Source organism: Penicillium vulpinum, assembly GCF_028829585.1.
Source record: "Penicillium vulpinum strain IBT 29486 chromosome Unknown utg000003l_segment0_segment0, whole genome shotgun sequence".
In the NCBI taxonomy this organism is placed as follows: Eukaryota; Fungi; Ascomycota; class Eurotiomycetes; order Eurotiales; family Aspergillaceae; genus Penicillium; species Penicillium vulpinum.
The window spans coordinates 8138506-8155464 of record NW_026643243.1 but is presented as its reverse complement, the minus strand read 5'-3'; the positions used below and the strand labels follow the sequence as shown (position 1 = coordinate 8155464).

At 46.6% G+C, this 16959-nt stretch overlaps 9 protein-coding genes across 9 annotated transcripts; 3 read left to right on the top strand and 6 right to left on the bottom strand.

Annotated features, from left to right (window-relative positions):
- Positions 1 to 40: 40 nt before the first annotated feature.
- N7479_008117 (uncharacterized protein) lies at positions 41 to 562 on the bottom strand (the record flags this gene model as incomplete). The annotated part of the gene is made up of 1 exon (XM_057255811.1): positions 41 to 562. One exon carries the CDS (start codon positions 560 to 562, stop codon positions 41 to 43), a length of 522 nt encoding a protein of 173 aa, XP_057109673.1.
- Positions 563 to 3972: 3410 nt separating this feature from the next.
- N7479_008116 (uncharacterized protein) lies at positions 3973 to 4273 on the bottom strand (the record flags this gene model as incomplete). Its single annotated transcript, XM_057255810.1, has 2 exons — positions 3973 to 4116; positions 4172 to 4273. The coding sequence occupies 2 exons, from the start codon at positions 4271 to 4273 to the stop codon at positions 3973 to 3975; spliced, it is 246 nt and encodes an 81-aa protein (XP_057109672.1).
- Positions 4274 to 4564: 291 nt separating this feature from the next.
- N7479_008115 (putative alpha-1,3-mannosyltransferase) lies at positions 4565 to 6463 on the bottom strand (the record flags this gene model as incomplete). The annotated part of the gene is made up of 1 exon (XM_057255809.1): positions 4565 to 6463. The coding sequence occupies one exon, from the start codon at positions 6461 to 6463 to the stop codon at positions 4565 to 4567; it is 1899 nt and encodes a 632-aa protein (XP_057109671.1).
- A 2268-nt stretch (positions 6464 to 8731) lies between these two features.
- On the top strand, positions 8732 to 9292 carry N7479_008114 (aminoglycoside phosphotransferase family protein; the record flags this gene model as incomplete). The annotated part of the gene is made up of 1 exon (XM_057255808.1): positions 8732 to 9292. The coding sequence occupies one exon, from the start codon at positions 8732 to 8734 to the stop codon at positions 9290 to 9292; it is 561 nt and encodes a 186-aa protein (XP_057109670.1).
- A 309-nt stretch (positions 9293 to 9601) lies between these two features.
- On the bottom strand, positions 9602 to 10132 carry N7479_008113 (uncharacterized protein; the record flags this gene model as incomplete). Its single annotated transcript, XM_057255807.1, has 1 exon — positions 9602 to 10132. The coding sequence occupies one exon, from the start codon at positions 10130 to 10132 to the stop codon at positions 9602 to 9604; it is 531 nt and encodes a 176-aa protein (XP_057109669.1).
- A 483-nt stretch (positions 10133 to 10615) lies between these two features.
- Positions 10616 to 11005, top strand: N7479_008112 (uncharacterized protein; the record flags this gene model as incomplete). Its single annotated transcript, XM_057255806.1, has 1 exon — positions 10616 to 11005. The coding sequence occupies one exon, from the start codon at positions 10616 to 10618 to the stop codon at positions 11003 to 11005; it is 390 nt and encodes a 129-aa protein (XP_057109668.1).
- A 1002-nt stretch (positions 11006 to 12007) lies between these two features.
- Positions 12008 to 13796, top strand: N7479_008111 (sugar porter family MFS transporter; the record flags this gene model as incomplete). The annotated part of the gene is made up of 6 exons (XM_057255805.1): positions 12008 to 12842; positions 12897 to 12937; positions 12996 to 13264; positions 13318 to 13400; positions 13450 to 13535; positions 13599 to 13796. The coding sequence occupies 6 exons, from the start codon at positions 12008 to 12010 to the stop codon at positions 13794 to 13796; spliced, it is 1512 nt and encodes a 503-aa protein (XP_057109667.1).
- A 408-nt stretch (positions 13797 to 14204) lies between these two features.
- Positions 14205 to 14655, bottom strand: N7479_008110 (uncharacterized protein; the record flags this gene model as incomplete). Its single annotated transcript, XM_057255804.1, has 3 exons — positions 14205 to 14314; positions 14365 to 14443; positions 14593 to 14655. The coding sequence occupies 3 exons, from the start codon at positions 14653 to 14655 to the stop codon at positions 14205 to 14207; spliced, it is 252 nt and encodes an 83-aa protein (XP_057109666.1).
- A 667-nt stretch (positions 14656 to 15322) lies between these two features.
- Positions 15323 to 16569, bottom strand: N7479_008109 (DUF1996 domain-containing protein; the record flags this gene model as incomplete). Its single annotated transcript, XM_057255803.1, has 2 exons — positions 15323 to 15601; positions 15664 to 16569. The coding sequence occupies 2 exons, from the start codon at positions 16567 to 16569 to the stop codon at positions 15323 to 15325; spliced, it is 1185 nt and encodes a 394-aa protein (XP_057109665.1).
- Between the last annotated feature and the right edge of the window lie 390 nt (positions 16570 to 16959).

The following is a 16959-nucleotide window of genomic DNA, read 5'->3' as shown; positions in this document are numbered from 1 at the left end:
TAACAAGAAGAACAAATCAAATAAACAAAGACATGAACCATCACCACCATCGCAACCACCCTTTCGTCGGCTGATCCACTTTCTTCCCATTAGCATCAATATCAGCATGTCCATTTAGCCCATTTACATTGCCATTCAGTTCTGTATCACTATCCTCCCGGTCATCGCCATCCTCACTTGCATGTTCCCCATGACTCCTCTCAACATTATCCATCATATCCTCCAAGGCCAGCAAATCACACTCGATCATCTCCGTCCAATTCTGCACATCCCCAATCTCCTTTAATCCATCGCGCGTCTCGTCCGCGAATCCGATCCACTGCTGATTTTGCCGCGCCAGTCGCTGCGTATTCTCCGCTAGTTCGGCTTCTTGCCTTTCCAGCGCCTTCGCGTTGGATTGGATGTTTGCTGCACGGTCGCGGAGCGGCGCCTCGAGGTTTGTTCCAACTGAGTGGAGTGTTGCGGTAAAGGCTGCCAGCGCTTCTTTTTGACGTTGGTCATCTGTGTTTGCGGCTGGGTCTGCGGTTGGATTTGGGTTCGGTTGCGGGGTGGAGTTGTCCATGGTTCTTGGTTGTTTAGTTTGATTTGGATGGTGGATTTGTAGACTATGACTCTGGGAGAGATGATCAAGATAACTCTCTTGATCTGTAGGCCTCTTTGTATTTTTTGGATATCTGGTTACTGGTATACGAAATCAAATGTAAACAAAAGATCGATAACCCCACCCCTATCACCTGGCACATGTCATCCCCTGGCCTCCCTGGGGCCGTTCCCCGCCCTAACTAAATGATGGAGATTTGTCAACCAGCGTGTCTGATCGCTCTGTTTTTATCTCGCAGACTGGAAATTTCAATCCGTTGGCTGTGCTTGGCTTGTGAACAGGATATATATTTGACTTTTTTTGGTCCAATAACAGTATGACGGGCTTACGCACGCAAATTAACACCACAGGAGAATATTGTCCCTGTTCTACATTGTTTTCGCCTTGTCGAAAACAAGATTATTGCAGTAAATATTTATGACATTTTGCGAGAAATGATCGAAATAGGAGAATCTGGAAAAAAGAAGGCACGTAGAGCGGTGCTTGAAGTTGTTTCTTGCTTGTCTGATGCGTTCTGTTTCTGTCACGATGTACCATCGCCTGTAACGCGCGGGCTTCCTTCACTACTGTTGGGGTAGAATCAAGACCATATATTTCAGGACGCTTCCCTTCTGATCATGGCCTGAGGCCGGGGTATACTCAGAGTTGCATATAGTATTTACACATGTTGTGAGCTTTGGGGCACTGAGAACAGGTTTCCATGAGCGTGGTCCGTAATGTTCGCCGGCTAGGTAGCATCGCAATCCCATTCTGAAAATGCTTACACTGAATGTCTCACACTGTTTGAAGTGGATGAGAAATATAAGGATGGCTCATCATATGTACAAACAGTACTTCGATAGTAATCTCATCCCAAGTAGGCTCTTCTATCTCATGACAGCGGGTAATATGGGAGACATATCACATTTATGATGAACAGCTATCGGTGCAATCACTACGATGTCGACCCAAAGGGTCGTAGAGCCACGGTTATCCATTTTTTACGAGGCAGCCCAGTTGCCAGGGCCCTGAGGTTCTAGTTGAGGGAATTGCGTCTTGATAAATCATACTATAAAAGAATCGCCTGGGTAGATGAACAGTAGTTATTGTTTACTTAAATTGTTACTAGTATCTAGCTCATGTAGTCCTCGAGGTACCGTGAGACCTCTAAAGTATTGGGTGACACCTATGTACTGTCATATACCGTCTTGTGTGTAGGGGTACAAAATTCCACTCAATCCTTTGAAGGTCCAACTCGGTCACCTAGGGACTGAGTCCCTTTTCCCAATTAGGCTTAGTAGAGGATTCAATTTCTTTGTTTGTCAAAAGATCCAATCTTGGAAGGTACCTTGGCATGTGACATGGTGGGTATGTGGCGTTTTAGGAAAGAGGGTATGTTTATGTAGAGTCGCTCCTTCCTGGAAATAGTAGCACTTGATCTTGTGTCGCGTCGCGAGGTCCCTGATATAAAAGGCCCCCCCCCCCCAACATTTTTTCAACTTCTTCTTTTCAACCATCTCTATCATAAGCTTCTCAGATCTAATCTGATGCGGCTTCCCTGATGCAGTGAGTAGTGGTTCAGGTGAGTTCCCTCTTCTCAGGATAATATGAGTCCAAACTCTTCTGACAATTGACAGCCTTAGTAGGGAAATGGGGGACCCTGCGGGGTCTCTCGAAAGTATCGAACAGGCTTTGTAAGATATCGTTATCCCACCCACAAGTTTTTGACATGGCTGACTTGGACTTCTTTCTGATTAGCTCCTTCGTTGGAAAACCGAGATGGGGTCCCCGAAGCCTCGACATGGTGGTATGTTCTCCTGCTAGTAACAATCTTTTCCTCATCACTGACTTGGAATCTCTCAGGACCTTCGTTGGATGTTAGCAACATTAGTACCTGCACTGAGCATGGGCTTTCTCTGATCGTCCTGTCAGCCTTGCTGATGTGGGGTGAGTTCTCCAGCCTGTGACATTTGGCCTCTTCTAACCACATTTTCGTATTAGAATCGTTATTGACAGCCTGGACCAAGTGGGCCCTCTCTTATCCAGGGATACTCAGTATACCTACATGATAGGAGGTACGTTGTGCTGTAAATCTTGGGGAGGTAGATGGGATCTAACGCCCATCGACCTACGAGGGGAGGATGCCTAAGGTGGATTGGTATACGCGTAGTAATATGCGTTGCTGGTTCGTCTGCGGTGGCATCCAGGACGCAAGTCCAAGGTAGGTGCTTTCCCGCCTGTGATTCTTTGTCATCTTTAACTTACGGTCTTCTTTCATTAGAACCTTCGTGGGCAGACCTGAAGTCAGACTGGGCGTGCACGATCCCAGTTCAGGCGGGTCCGGCTAAATTCCAGGTGAGTCCCCCTATCAGTCTGTGTTTGCTTTTGATACTAACTTAGGGTTATTTCTGATCAGTGCATTCAGCGGAGTTTTTGGCATTACACAGCAATGTGTGATGTCTCTTGCAATTGGCCATGCGCCCCGCTTTTTTTTTCTATAAAGCGATGAAACAACATTGGAATAAGAGCCTTGCTATTATTTCAATGTTGTTTGCCTTCGGGGGGCACCTTTTTATGGGCTGTGGGCTTTGTGGGTTGTTGGTTTTGATCTTCCTTTAGGAAAAAAATGAGAGCTATTGGTCTTTTGTATGGGTACATGATCCAAACGGAAGATAATTTTGGGTCAGTACCCAGCAGGGCCATAGAACAAAACTTCCATTACATGTCTGATCGGAGCGGGTTGAATATTACAACGTATCATTCGTCTGCTATGCTCTTGGTCATCAATGTGCTTGGAGACACTCAGCCCAATCAACCAAGGTTGGGGATAGATTTATTACTATCTAACTTCGAATGAAAGGGACTTTTGTTGTTGCAACTATAGCTCGAGCTACAATACATTTTCTTCCAGTTGATTCATCCTTTTCTTGACCATAGCTCTTTGTAGACAATAAAAAAAGACTGAAAGGATATAAACGGAGGGAATAGTAGTGTCTACACCAAATAAGTAGTCAGCTAGCTTTCATTTGTCGCTTTCCCATTGTAAACTATAAAATATGCATATATTTGGCCCAAGGTAACTTGTGCTGATAAGCACGCACGACACGACATCAAGGCTGAAACAAGGTAGACTCAACAAAGAATGGCATTAATCCAGAACAAAGAAACAGACTTGACAAGCCCGCATAGATGGTCGACTATTTGTGCTCCTATTCACAGAAGAAATTCCATACACTTTTATCTAAACAAAGACTTTATTCATGGACAAATTAATCCTTGCATAAGGGACAAAGGGACAAGAGGCAAGAACCCCTGAAACGATGCGACAGTCCACCTTCTGTCTTTCCCACATCTTCCCTGGTATATATCCCCTTTCGCCGTGTGTGTATGGGTCATGATCCTCTTCCGATGCTCAAGAACATAGAGAATATCACACCAGACAGATGGCCAATCAAACACAATTGGGGTACCAAGCCCAGCGGTCTCTGAATTAGGATGACTTCAGCTTGTGTACCAGCGAGTTGGTTCGCCTTGCCCTATCAAATATATCAGCCCAAAGCCCATAAATGAAGATACCATATCGATTCTTACCGCGATGTACTGAACCATAAGGTCGTTGGAAATTGCCTCAATGTGGGCACTGTGCGCCTTCTTACGCTTGCTTCTCCCGTTATTCGCAGTATCGCTTGCCATTTTCTTCTCCTTGTTATTTTTGGGAGGCGGCGGCGGCGAGGGAGGAGCCGGTGGAAAAAAGTAGCGAACGAACGCATGGTCTGAGAAGCTGGTGGAATGATCTCTTGGAAGAATAGCTGTGGGAGAGCGTGGGAGGAGAAAGAAGGAAAGCCATTTTGGTGCACCCTTTTCGGGGACTTCGAAGGTTGCTTAGATCCTTCTTGGCCAGGCACTTGTCGTGCCCAATCCCTGAGATATTTCCTTTCAGTGTTGGAGGATAGTCAATGCAGCCAGGAATATATTCTTTCCCCGCTAATTATTCACTGTCTTTGCCATCTCAATCAACTCTCCCAGCCATTCGAACTCCTGCTTTGTAAAGTGATTTGTCGCAGAATTCGACAAGCAACAGAGATTGCTTTCTTTCATTTCCCACGCCGAATCTGATGATTCACTCGGCTCCTCCATAAACATCTCGAATCTTCCGAGAACTCGAGTCCTCGCGAACTTGTTTTCATACAGCCAGCCATTGAACCACAAAGGTCGCTTTTCACGATCCAAATGAAGAAGTTGGGGGGCACAGATAGTGAGGCTGGTGTCATGGACAGAGGCGACGGCAATTTCAGCATTGGAGGTCAATGTGGGCCGTTCCTTAGTGGAGTTGGGGCTGTCAGAGGTTTGGGCTATGCCCATGACTCCGGCTGGACCCTGGTGGAATGCATAGGAAGTATCACCTGCAAGTTCCCATCCGATCCAGAAGGTCTCTTTGTCACCTGTATAGCCCCAAAGGTTAGCAAAAGAAAGGAGACTAGGAAGATATGTACTGGGGCAAGACGAACCGTAGACCATATCATAAGTCCCCACATTGTTTGCGCCATCACCGTCCCTATCCGGCCCATTCATTCTGCATACAAGTAACAATGCGACAAAGTGCTTCCACTTATCCACAACAACAACACCCGACTCTTGTACGTGCGCGCTCTCCCCAGTCCACATTCTGCTCTGCCGCACGGATTTTGAAATCGGCTTTGGCAAGACCTTCTGCAGCCACTCTTTCTTACTCTCTGGTATGATATTTCTATCTCTAAAGAAAAGGGCGCCCGTGCGCACATACTCCGGGTCATCGAATAATGACTCGGGGCTAACAAAGAACAGCGAGTCGGCGTCGATGAACAGGACTTCACGGAAAGATGAGAAGAGCATAGCAAAGGGCTTACCAGCCCATCCTTTGAGCCGCCAACCTTTGTCGTTAACCATTGCGGAGAGGTCACGCGTTGTGACTCCCGGTATGGCCTCAAGCCTGGTGCGGAATTCCTCGCTCAAATCGTCGTCGCCGAGATACATGACCTCGACGGGAAGGTTGCAACCTAGGAGGCGGAAAGAAGGAATGGCAGCCAGTAGAAAAGGCGCATGATCATTGCCGGCGGTTGTGACAATGCCGCGACCTCCATAGCGCGATGAGACGTGCAAAGTCATATGATCTGCGAAGTATGGGCTCGGCCATGGAAACAACAGCGTGGTGAATTTGGTGAGAAATTGGCGGTAGGATTCGTATTTGTGCAGGGCCTCAGAGAACGTTGGCTCGCTGAACTTGTTTCGGATGTAGGGGATAACATCGTCCCGCACGTATGTATGATTATCGTTGTCGACGAGGTGGACATTCTCCCAAGCCTCGAAGAATCGTTTATATGCGCGTGTGCGTAGGCCAAGCTCGTGCAGCCTCTCTTCTCCTGTGACTGTTAATGGCCGCAGGAGCTCTCGAATGTATATCTCGTCAGGAATCGTCGACAGAAGGTGGTCCAGAGCGGCGTCAAAGAAATTTGGATCCAGACTTTTTGAATTTGTCCTGTCGGTATTTTCGATTGATTGCGGTGACCCTTGGTCGTTGGTTGTTGCGTTTACATTTTCCTGCAACCCTGCTGGATTCTCCACAATGGGGTTTCCATCACGCGGATCATGTCCCGATAACTCCACCGTCTTGATATTAGTGGGCCAAATTTTCCAAAATCCGTCCGTGACCGAATTGGAACTCTTTGCGTCTGAAGCTGGCGACGTAGGGAGCAGAAATGATATTACCAACCACCCAGCTACTGCCGCAACGATGAAGCGGGCGATCCGCAAAATTATGCTTTTTGGTCGTGCTCTGACTTTGGACCTCGGATATGATGGCGTAAAGCGGCCTTCTTTAAGCGGAAGTGAGTGCCGTGGGAGCATGTTGTAAACAGTGTAAAAGGAGTCAATTACGTTCGCAACATTTGGTTTCACAAAATGGGTGAACCCAGACCTTATAAGAAAGACAAAAATAGGAGAGTTTCAAGCCATCTGTGATCATTTACCCAAAGGAAATGTATTCAAAAGGACCCGTGGGCAGCTTCCACAAAAAACATCGTTCCATACTCTTTCTAGTTAGCGTCGTTCTTTGAGGTCTGACCCTTTGACTTGCATTTCCTACATTTTCCTGGGCACTTTATATGAACCTCCACTTGGGGCCTCCGGATAATTGTAACCCCTGACCTGAAAATACTCCAGGTGCACCATATTCCTAATTAGTTCCCACTCCTACTTTGAATAAATCGCGCGTTTCAAACCCTGCTTTTAGATTCAAGGCTGTTGCTTAAAAATTATTTAGTAAGTTATCAACATCGTAGATTGCCTTTGTAGCCTTTTCAAGGTTGAAATTTAGAATGTCCGAATAACTCACGGGACAGGCGGGGTATGCCCCGTGGACACTTTAGAAAGTCTGCTACCGAGGTTATCCTGAGATGTTTGGTAAGTAGCATTAATAGTTATACCAGCTGTACGGAGCAGATGAAATTATATCACGTTCCAGAGGGCAAGCTTTTCAATTCATTAATGAGCGTAGCAGACTCAGGGTGTACCTGAGTGTAGGAGAAAGAGCGGCTTCAGTATTATTGGGAAGATAATCCACATAGACGGAAACTAGAAAATATCACTTCTTGTTGTTTGTGTCAGTGGAGGAAGATGGGGGCGGAACAGGAGGCTTAGGGGGGGGGAGAGAGGACGAACTAGGGAGTGCTCCAGGGGTGAGGTACTCACGTAAATACAAACAGTGAAATGCGACACCTTCCAATTATAGGGTCATTCTTTCGTGACCGCCAGCCATAGCCCTAAGAAACTGCTTCCTCCGTACTCCGTAGTTTGTCCAACTTAGTTAATATGGAGTGACTCAGTTACTTAATATTGCTCTAATGAATTCAGCCCGGTGTTTCAAAGTACGAGGGTGTAGGTTTCAAACATACCCACATACCCTGAACTTCCCCAGAATGTCCATCTCGGATTCGCTGAAGCCACACACCACACCTCTGTCGCTAAGACATAACTAGATTAGACTTGCATTTTTGTAATCTGCAATTAGAAATATCACTGGCGTGGTTTCCAAATTTTAGTCTTATCCTGTACATCGTATAGTCCGTATAACTGGCACCGGTCTCAAGTAACCTTGAATGGGTTACTATAGTGAAGCTTTCAATCTCAAGACATAGTCAAACCATGACCGATGCTTTTGTTGTAGTTCCTAGCGCTATTTAGGGCACCCAATTAAGATGATTGAACGGATCGAACTGCATCTACCAAATATTTCTATATTCGTGCACTTCGTTGTGAGTAGCTATGCTACTATGTTGACGAATTAAACTTCATGATATTTCAAATATCGTTCGTTGTAAACCACCCCTGTCTCCAGTTCCGAGTACTTTTTTGCATTGCACAGCTCCCAGTGTTATAGTTATTCCACAGTTTCCTTCCTTCGAATGCCGATTTATATTCTGTCCTTATTTTGAGCGTGTTGGTGCGAAAATAACACATTAATATTGTTTTGTTGAGCTCGAAGAAGGCAAATAACATGGCCGCCTTTATTAGGCGTATTACGGCAATTTGGAGGTATATGTTACCTGCCAGGTCTTCTTCAAAAGATTGCATTCAACTCGAGAATTCTATGCATGGGGACGAGAGAAAAAGGATTGGTAGGTCCAGGTATTTGTGGGTCTCCCCCACATATGGACAAATATTTGCGTCCTGCAGACCCTTCAACCGCTTGGGAGCACACCGCGAGCTCGGACCTGTCATGTGGCGCCTAATCCCAGATAAAACTGATGTACGCCGTCACGGCATTGAAGCACCCCATCCCACGCAAAGGACCCGGCCTAGGATTGTGATATACACTGGCATCAAAGCTCCCTTATCACAGCAATGTACGGATCGTGGATGCCGTCTTTTTTGTGGCCGGATTTCACCTGGCCCCGACCGATGCAGTCAACAATATGCGAAGTGACACCCAAATTGCCACCTACTCCAGGCAAAATAAAACGCAGAGCCTGCGGCTTATTCCATGAAGCATTGTACCGGTTTTCAGCTTGGTACTGCTCATGGTGCGATATACCTTTCGATGCCAATATCGTACAATTGCCGTTTAGGTTGGTTTTGAAGTGGACAGATCGAACGAGTATAGAGGAAGCTGTCGCAATGCAAATGGCGCGAGCTGCCGGAATGCCTGTTCCAAAGGTTTTGTCTTGCGGAGAGCACCCCTATGCGCCCTTCAATCGCGTTTTCTCGATATTGATGACGAGATTGCCTGGTACCCCACTTGAGAACTCAGACGACCCTTTATACATTGAACTGGAAGACCCGTGGCTTTTCAAACTAAAGAAGTATGTTACTTCGATGCGCACTTGGTCCTCACCTTACGCACAAAGTATTTGCTCGGTTTTGGGTACCTCGTTGCGAAGTTCAAGAGTGCCTAATCATATTATGGGTCCGTTCACAGATAAAGACGAGCTCTACGACTATCTCTTGAGTCCGGCATCTAGACACGGCTTCAATTCGACTGCAGATTACAATCAAGCTTTGGCACAAGCAAATGAGATTCGCAAATACTCTCACGAAATTACTTTCACCCACGGTGACTTCAAGGCCCATAATATTCTCATCGGGGATGATGGCCATTTATCGGCTTTTCTTGATTGGGAATCTGCTGGCTGGTACCCTGAATACTGGGACTTCACGACAGCATTAAGATATGGATAGAGCAGCTGGTGGGCTCAGGTGGCTTTGTGGGCTGGAGGAGAGCAGTACGACGGGGAGTTGGCTTGTGATATTGCGCTCAACTCATTGACCGTTGACTCTTACATAGCCTTCTAATTTCCGGGCTTACATTCAATCTATGGTTTGCCTTTCCCCCCCCCCCCCCCCCCCCCCCCCTTCCCGCATTCCATTTGCGACTCATAGATTCATATTGTACTTGCAACTGAACACATGACATACAGGAACAATTCAACGACAGAAATGCACGCGACATGACTAAATCCTCAACTCGAGCAAGCGTTCGTAGCAATTTCAGAGGCACAGCCTGGATCTCACAACCGGCCGTGGCTGTTGGTTGATGGCAGCGCTTGCGCTATACTGGTTTCCGATCGCCATGCACTCCAGCAATAGAGCGTCAAAATTTCTGCATCGAACAATGCTTTGCTCAGTGAGTTTCTCTAGGATCCTCATCAACAACACACGACAGGTAACTCCAGGTATGCTGTTGACATCCCCATCATGCGGTCTCATTATCCGATCAAGCTCACCATAGACGGTCCCTGGAACGATGGCGACTTGCACAAGGACACACAAGAAATTCGATTTGAAAAAACCACCGGTAGGGCCGTGATCGGGTATCCAACCTCCGCCGAGGTTTCGCATATGATATTCGGTGCCGTCCATTGTACTAGTATGGAAGTAGTAACCCCAGTGGAAGTCGTTTTGTGGAGGAGGGTCGGATCGGATCCAATGAACGATGAATAGCGTGTTGAGCGGAAGTCTGGCTAATGCTTCTTCTTCTTGTTGCTTCTTGATTAGGCCTCGGCGACAACACGCACTCATTAGTTCCGTATATGCCTCCCTACCCGAATGTACGTGACGATTTATCTCATGGCCTGCCTAAACCCTAGAACTTTCCCCCCCATTGTTGAGAACAGGAGCAGTCATTCTATCGATACATAATTACCACGCTATTCTTAATATACCTAATGCACTATGGTATACCAAAAAGCTGAGCAATGCCTTTCAGTGACTCGGCTTCAGCAGTGCAGCAAGTTTATTTCTGTTTTCAAACCACAAAGAATGAAAAGAATACGATTGAGATTCTTTATCACTTGCATTGTTTATTTTATGTTATTATTCTCCTTTGTTTCCAATTATCAGGCTTCTATCATTCAAATTGCATAAATAGACTCCGTCTTCTCAAAAGTCGTCAACATCACTCGAAGCATCTGCATCGACTAGGCCTTCACTGACATTACCAGCTAACTAACCCTACAGAATTTTGTCCGTTACCCAGGTATCGTAAGTTGCCCGTTTATAATTATGTTGATCCTTACAGGAAACCCCGAGCTGCATTTTTTGTGCATACGCGAGCAGTTCAAAGCTGACCTACAGCTCGAGCTTGATGCTATTATGAATCGCGATGGGATTTCGCCTCTCTGCCTGGCGCTCGCTGTTGACAATCTCAATGATCTTATTGACGAGGTACGTGTCATTGAGCGAGCTTGTGCCACTATGTGTAGGGAGGTGCCGAGTTGCAGTACCGTGGTCGATGGATGCGGCTATTACGAGCAGAAGTGCACATTCCTGGAGAAGACAGAACATCTCCAGGAAGAATTGATTAAGCTCAAAGAAAACCTTATGCGCTCGCATTCTGACAGGCATTGGATTGTTCGACAGATTGGGGCTGTGCAGCGATATTTAGATTTTTAGATATACGCTATTTCATTCACTCCAAAAGGTTCCGCTTGAAATGTGCCAGAATAATTTGTAGTATTGTAGTATTGTAGTTCAATTTATGTCTTAGAAAGTTGTTTGGGGGCAGTCACAAATATCTTAAGTCTTAAAATTTCGCTCCGTTCCTAAACTGAGATTGGCCCTTTTGCCGCCCTGTTTGTCAATATTCAACTGGTCATAAAAATTAGAGACTGATCAAGATGTGACAAGAACGATAAAAGCATACGGAAAACCTTGATCGTGACCTTGATTTATTGGGCACCACAAGGACTATCAGTACTGTTATATTAGGCTAGCCGTGGTTTTGATCTTGACCAGCAAATCGTCCCATTGAATGCCAACTGCCAGATATTTGGGCCGCTCAAAGCAGCACAAAAGGCTCAGCCAAGCCTATCCTCTGTAGGCAGCTCGGCTATTTATCCATAAACTAAGTGTAATAAATCTCGGTTTCTTCCAAGCGTATACACCTGATCCACTGAGGCGGCTAGCTACTCCCAGAAAAAATTACGCTAGTTATTACAATATGATAATGTAGTTATTCTAAAAAAAAAGCACGCATGTCGACCCATTTTCTCAGCACGACACAGCAAGATAGTGCTAGAAACCATCCAAAGGCCGTGCTAATAACATCACGGAGTCTTCAAATCTCTAAAATTCAGGGTCTAGGTATGAGGCGTTAATAGCGGTGTTTAGACTACATACTACCCTGTCCAGCCTTCCGGGACGCTTGGCTGCCGTCTCATCCAGGGATTCGTCAGTGTGGGGAACTCCCCGCGGGGAAACCCTTACACTAGTCCTGTTTCGTCCCGTGGGTGAAGATTACTAGCCTCCCCGGGTTACATTAAACCGAACAGTCAAGGCCTTTCGGACAAGAGGGAACCGAGATGTTATGGGGTCGAAATGGTTGAAAGCGTGGAGAAAAGACTAGGGGCCCCAGATCCCAACACCTCTCTTTTTCCCCATCAATACAAGCACATTATGGTCCTACGTGGAAAATACCTACACTGGGCTGTGACGGCTGCAAGCTGTCAAGCCTTTCTTCTCCTCGGATATGACCAGGGAGTGATGAGCGGCCTGATTGGCGCGAACAATCAGTTTGGACAAACCTTCAACAATCCTGACAGTACAATGCAGGGTCTCCTTACTTCGATCTACGATATCGGCTGTGCAGTCGGCTGTCTCCTCAGTCTCGTCATTGGTCACAAATACGGTCGCCGCAAGATGATCATCGCGGGTGGTTCAATCATGATCATAGGGACAATTATCCTGGGCACTTCTTATTCCGTTCCTCAATTCCTCGTTGGCCGAATTGTCACTGGCCTTGGCAATGGAATCAACAGCAGCACCGTACCAGCCTACCAATCGGAGCTGGCACGCCCAGAACAGCGTGGCATGTTGCTCTCTGCCCAAGGCACAGTTACAATTCTCGGGCTTTGCATCGCATACTGGCTGGACTATGGACTGAGCTTCGTGGACACACCCGTTCAGTGGCGGTTCCCAATCAGCTTCCAGGCTTTCTTTGCTATCTGCTTGGTCTTGCAGATGATTCCCCTGCCTGATTCCCCACGATGGCTCTGTGAACAAGACCGCAGTGATGAGGCAGCGTCGGTCCTGGCACGTCTACAACTGAATCAGCCCGCTGATGAGTCGAATCCTGAGGTTGTTATTCTACGTCATCAAATTGAATCGTCTATCGAGATTGAATCTGCTGGTGGACCCTTCAAATACAAGGAGCTCTGGTCGGGTGGCCCGATGGGTAATCTCCGACGCATGATCTTGGCTGCTGTTATTAATATCCAGCAGCAGTTTACTGGTGAGCAATACCAATTCGGGTACTGTAGGGGATTGACGCATTAACATGTCTTAGGTTCTAACATGATCAACTACTATGCCCCTGTTGTCTACCAGGTATGTTCATATTCCTATCTCCAGTTGTACAAGTGAACTGACAGCAATTCCGAAATAGAATGCCATGAATCTATCTCGCAACCTATCCTTGGTTCTCGGCGGGTGCACCTCTCTCGCGTACCTTGTTGGTTCTATTATCCCCTTATGGAGTATGGATAAATTCGGCCGACGGGCATCACTCATGGTCTCTGCCGCTGGTCTTTGTTTCTGCTTTGTGATGACTGCTATTCTATTATCGATTGGGACTTCCTCGTGTGCATATGCAGCTACTGTGTTTGTCTTCATATTTCAGTTGTTCCTTGGCATTGGTTACCTGCCAGTTCCTTGGTTGGTTTTTCCTATCACGGCTATATTTGTGAGCCCCTGCTAACAATTAACAGGTTCTATCCTTCTGAAATCTCGACTACTCGTATCCGAGCTAGAGCTCAAGCCTTTGGTGGCTTTGTCAATTGGATTTGTGTTTGTAAGTTGACTGGCCCCATGGAAGTAAGTGACTTCGCTAACCCTCGCAGTCATTGTCGTCCAAATTACGCCAACAGCAATTGATAATATTGGATGGAAAACATTCATCATCTTTGCTTGTTTCTGTTTTGCCTGGGTATGACTCCGATTCTGAACCTGACTTTGATGTTTTTGCGATACTGACTAAACAAATTTGAAGATTCCAATGGTCTTTTTCTTCTTCCCCGAGACTAAAGGCTTGGAGCTGGAGGATGTTGATCACCTCTTCTTGAGGGGTGGGATCACTGGAGGTGTTTGGGAAACTAGAGGTTATCCTGTCCACCCTGGGCACCACCGAACTTTGAACACAGAGACGAGTGAAAAGCCAATGATTGAGGCTGCACACATCGAGGTATAAAATAAAGATGTGCCAAGTACATCCTTGGGGCTCTTTCTGCCTCAGTTTTTATGTCTATATGTTCTTAGAGTTTATAAGAATTTAGATTTGGACTTATTGATTGAGATTTTTATCCATTTTGCAACCTTGTCTTAGTTGGCGAGCTATAGAGGTCGGTGCTCCCTATCTGGCACCAGGGAACTCATCCTAAACGAGAAACCCCAAGTATTGTTGTGCATTGAATGAGGTGGACATAGGGTGCGGCTCAACTAGTTCTAAGCCTAATTGGGAAGGGTTAAAACCGGGTACTGTCTACGAGTTGGGGATATGAGACAGCAAACCCAGATATTCATTACGAAGCCGTAAATTGCCTCAAATTCCAGGTATGGATATTCACATGGCCACAGGCGTGTATAGGCGTTCCCTCTCCTATTTATCCTTACGGCGGAAATACCGCCATATCATGTCGGCTACAGTCTCCTCGCCTGATTTTCGGAACTTTGGGTGCTTCATACGCTCCCCTTGACCTTTGGGGTGAGCTATGCTGTATTAGCTCTATTGCTTTCGATAGAGTGTAGGGAAAACTCACGTTGGCAGCGCGAGCAGAATACTTGGGCTTCTTGGGGATCAGTCCCGGCCCCGCGCTTAGCCTTTTCTTCGGCCCTGGCCTAGAATCGCTGTTAGTAATTAAACATCAACTTTTAAATAGAATACAGTTTGCCTAATATACGAATGAGTTGTCAGATTGTAGTCATCTGATGGATGAGGAGAAAGGAGCTGACATGTTGAGATACATGACAGCTAAGCAATAGCTTACCTCCTTTATGACTTGTCGGATCTGTCCCTTCTTGTGACGTCCGCGCAGGAATGGTATGTCCATCGGCCTTTAGGTAGGAGGTGGAGGAAGGGGTGGGAGGAGGTGGATGGCCTACGGCCACAGCAGAGACAACCAAAGCAGACATTCAAAAAAGTAATCGAATTGAAGTTGTAAGCTGACTTGATGAGATGAAAGGTAAAAGAAGAAGAGAATGGTGGTGAAATGAGATTAAGAAGAGAGTGGAAGTCAGATTGGGAAGAAAGACATAAACAAGGGCAAAGTGATACATAGAGAGGGAAGGTACCCTCGGTAGCCGGACATGTCTCCTGCTCTTCTCAACCAGCCTGTGATTATGTACTAAATCATCATGCTCCTATATATCTCCCTAGACTCTTCTCTTTCAACTTCCCCATTTACACTAGCTTACGGTTTAATCATTTGAATTACATGCAAGTTGATAGACATAATCAGTCAAGAGAAAGGTGACGGAGGTATGATTGATGATTACCTGCAATAAGAAGTGCCATAAAAGTCAGTTTTAAAGGTAAGGAACTAGTGCTGAATAAGTATGTACATCAGCTTCACTACTCACAGCCATAGTAGCACAGTACAATCAGTGTAAAAGAATATTATACAGATGTTCCAATTCGCATGGAGACCATATACATGCTGCAGTCGGTAAGCCCTTGACCATAGGGGCAACCTTGGAACACAGCAAGATTCAGGTGTCTTAGACATGTGTTCCGTGTACATGTCCACGGAAGTGTCTCTGTTTCTTCGCTCGCTGTTTCGCAGTCTCCTCCACACCCTGACCCCAACCTGTGGGCGTATTATCACCGGGCAACTTCTTCAACACACCATCGATCTTCTCAGGCACCAGATTTGGAATATTGCAGGAGGTCGAGGCATCGTTGATGAACCCCGCATCACTGCACTTATCCATACCCAGATCCCCGGTATTGCAGTTATCAATAATTCTCTGCAAAACCTCCTCATCCCAGCCAGCGATCTATTCTTTCATTAGCCGTTGCTCATAATATCAAATCGTTCATATATTATCGATATCCTCACAAAGTCACCATGAAGCGAATATCCAGTGCGATCCCCGTTGCTAAGAATAAAGGGCTGCGAGCCAGTTCCCTCAGTCCACATTCCCTCAAACAGAGGGGTATTCCAGTACACCTCATAGAAGATATGAGGAACGTGAATCCAGCCAGGTGGACAGTTCGCCTTGCCACCAGTTGTGCCCTTGCTACTCGGGAAGACCATGTTAGTCTCATGGGCGTGGAGGCCAGCCTTGGGGTTGTAGCAAGAGGGGAAGTGAATATCAGCACGCAGAGGCGACGCATATCCGTCGCAGTTCATATGCGGGAACCCAGCGCCTGCACCAGCATTGTTAGGGTCCTGGATGCCGACGCCGTGCATACCATCCGAGTCTGATGGGTAGGAAGGGATGTCGTAGGAAGAGCGCGGACATGTCCATTGCACAGGCTGGATGGGTCCTTGGTTTGTGTCTAGGACGTTGGCGGCGCCGCCTTGGGGTGGGGTTCGGAGGGATGCGTTGCCGATGAACATGCGCAGGCCGACGGGGAAGGGCTTGATTTCGTCATCGGTTGGCTCGAAGAAGTAATAGACGTTCATGTAGAACATGGGAACTGAGAGGAAGCTTCCGTTGGAGTGTTGGAAGTACAGGGATGGGGTCCAATAGTTGCTTTTGTCGGCGTCGACTAGAGAGGAGGTGCAGTTTGAGTACATGAGGGCATCGTCGGTCATGGTCAGATTGAAGTTGCTCCCGCCCTGGATTGCGTGCGAGTGTGTTGCTGCGGTTCCTGGGTTCATGATCGGGTCCATTCGTCCCATTGATAAAGCACCATTGCCATAGAAGTGGTTCACAGCGAAGGTACGTGTGTCCTTTGCGAATGCACACGCAAAGATGGCGGCAAAGGCCATCATAGATAGCGAAGGTTTGGCATACATGTTGATGGGCTTTCAACTTGCGTGCATGGAAATTTGGAAAAGAAATAGCTGGCTAAGGATGCAGCGGCAAACTCAATACAGAAAGAAATGAAAGGCTCAAGTACCAGACTTGAGGAAAAGGAATGACTTGAAGGCAGCAAAAGTGAAACAATGCCCATTGCAATGGTTATATAGGCCCATGGAAACTTCGCTCTCGCTTTCGTTCAATACTTATTACAATGTCAATATATGAAACTCCCCAATTTTCTTTAGTGAAAAATCAGGGTCCAAGACAAGGACTCCACCTTCTGTCACGTTGTTCTCAGGCACCAGGACCGGGCTAGACTTGCCCAAAGAAACTCTGTATATTAATTTCTAGGCGCCATGGCTGAGATCTAATGAGACGAAGGA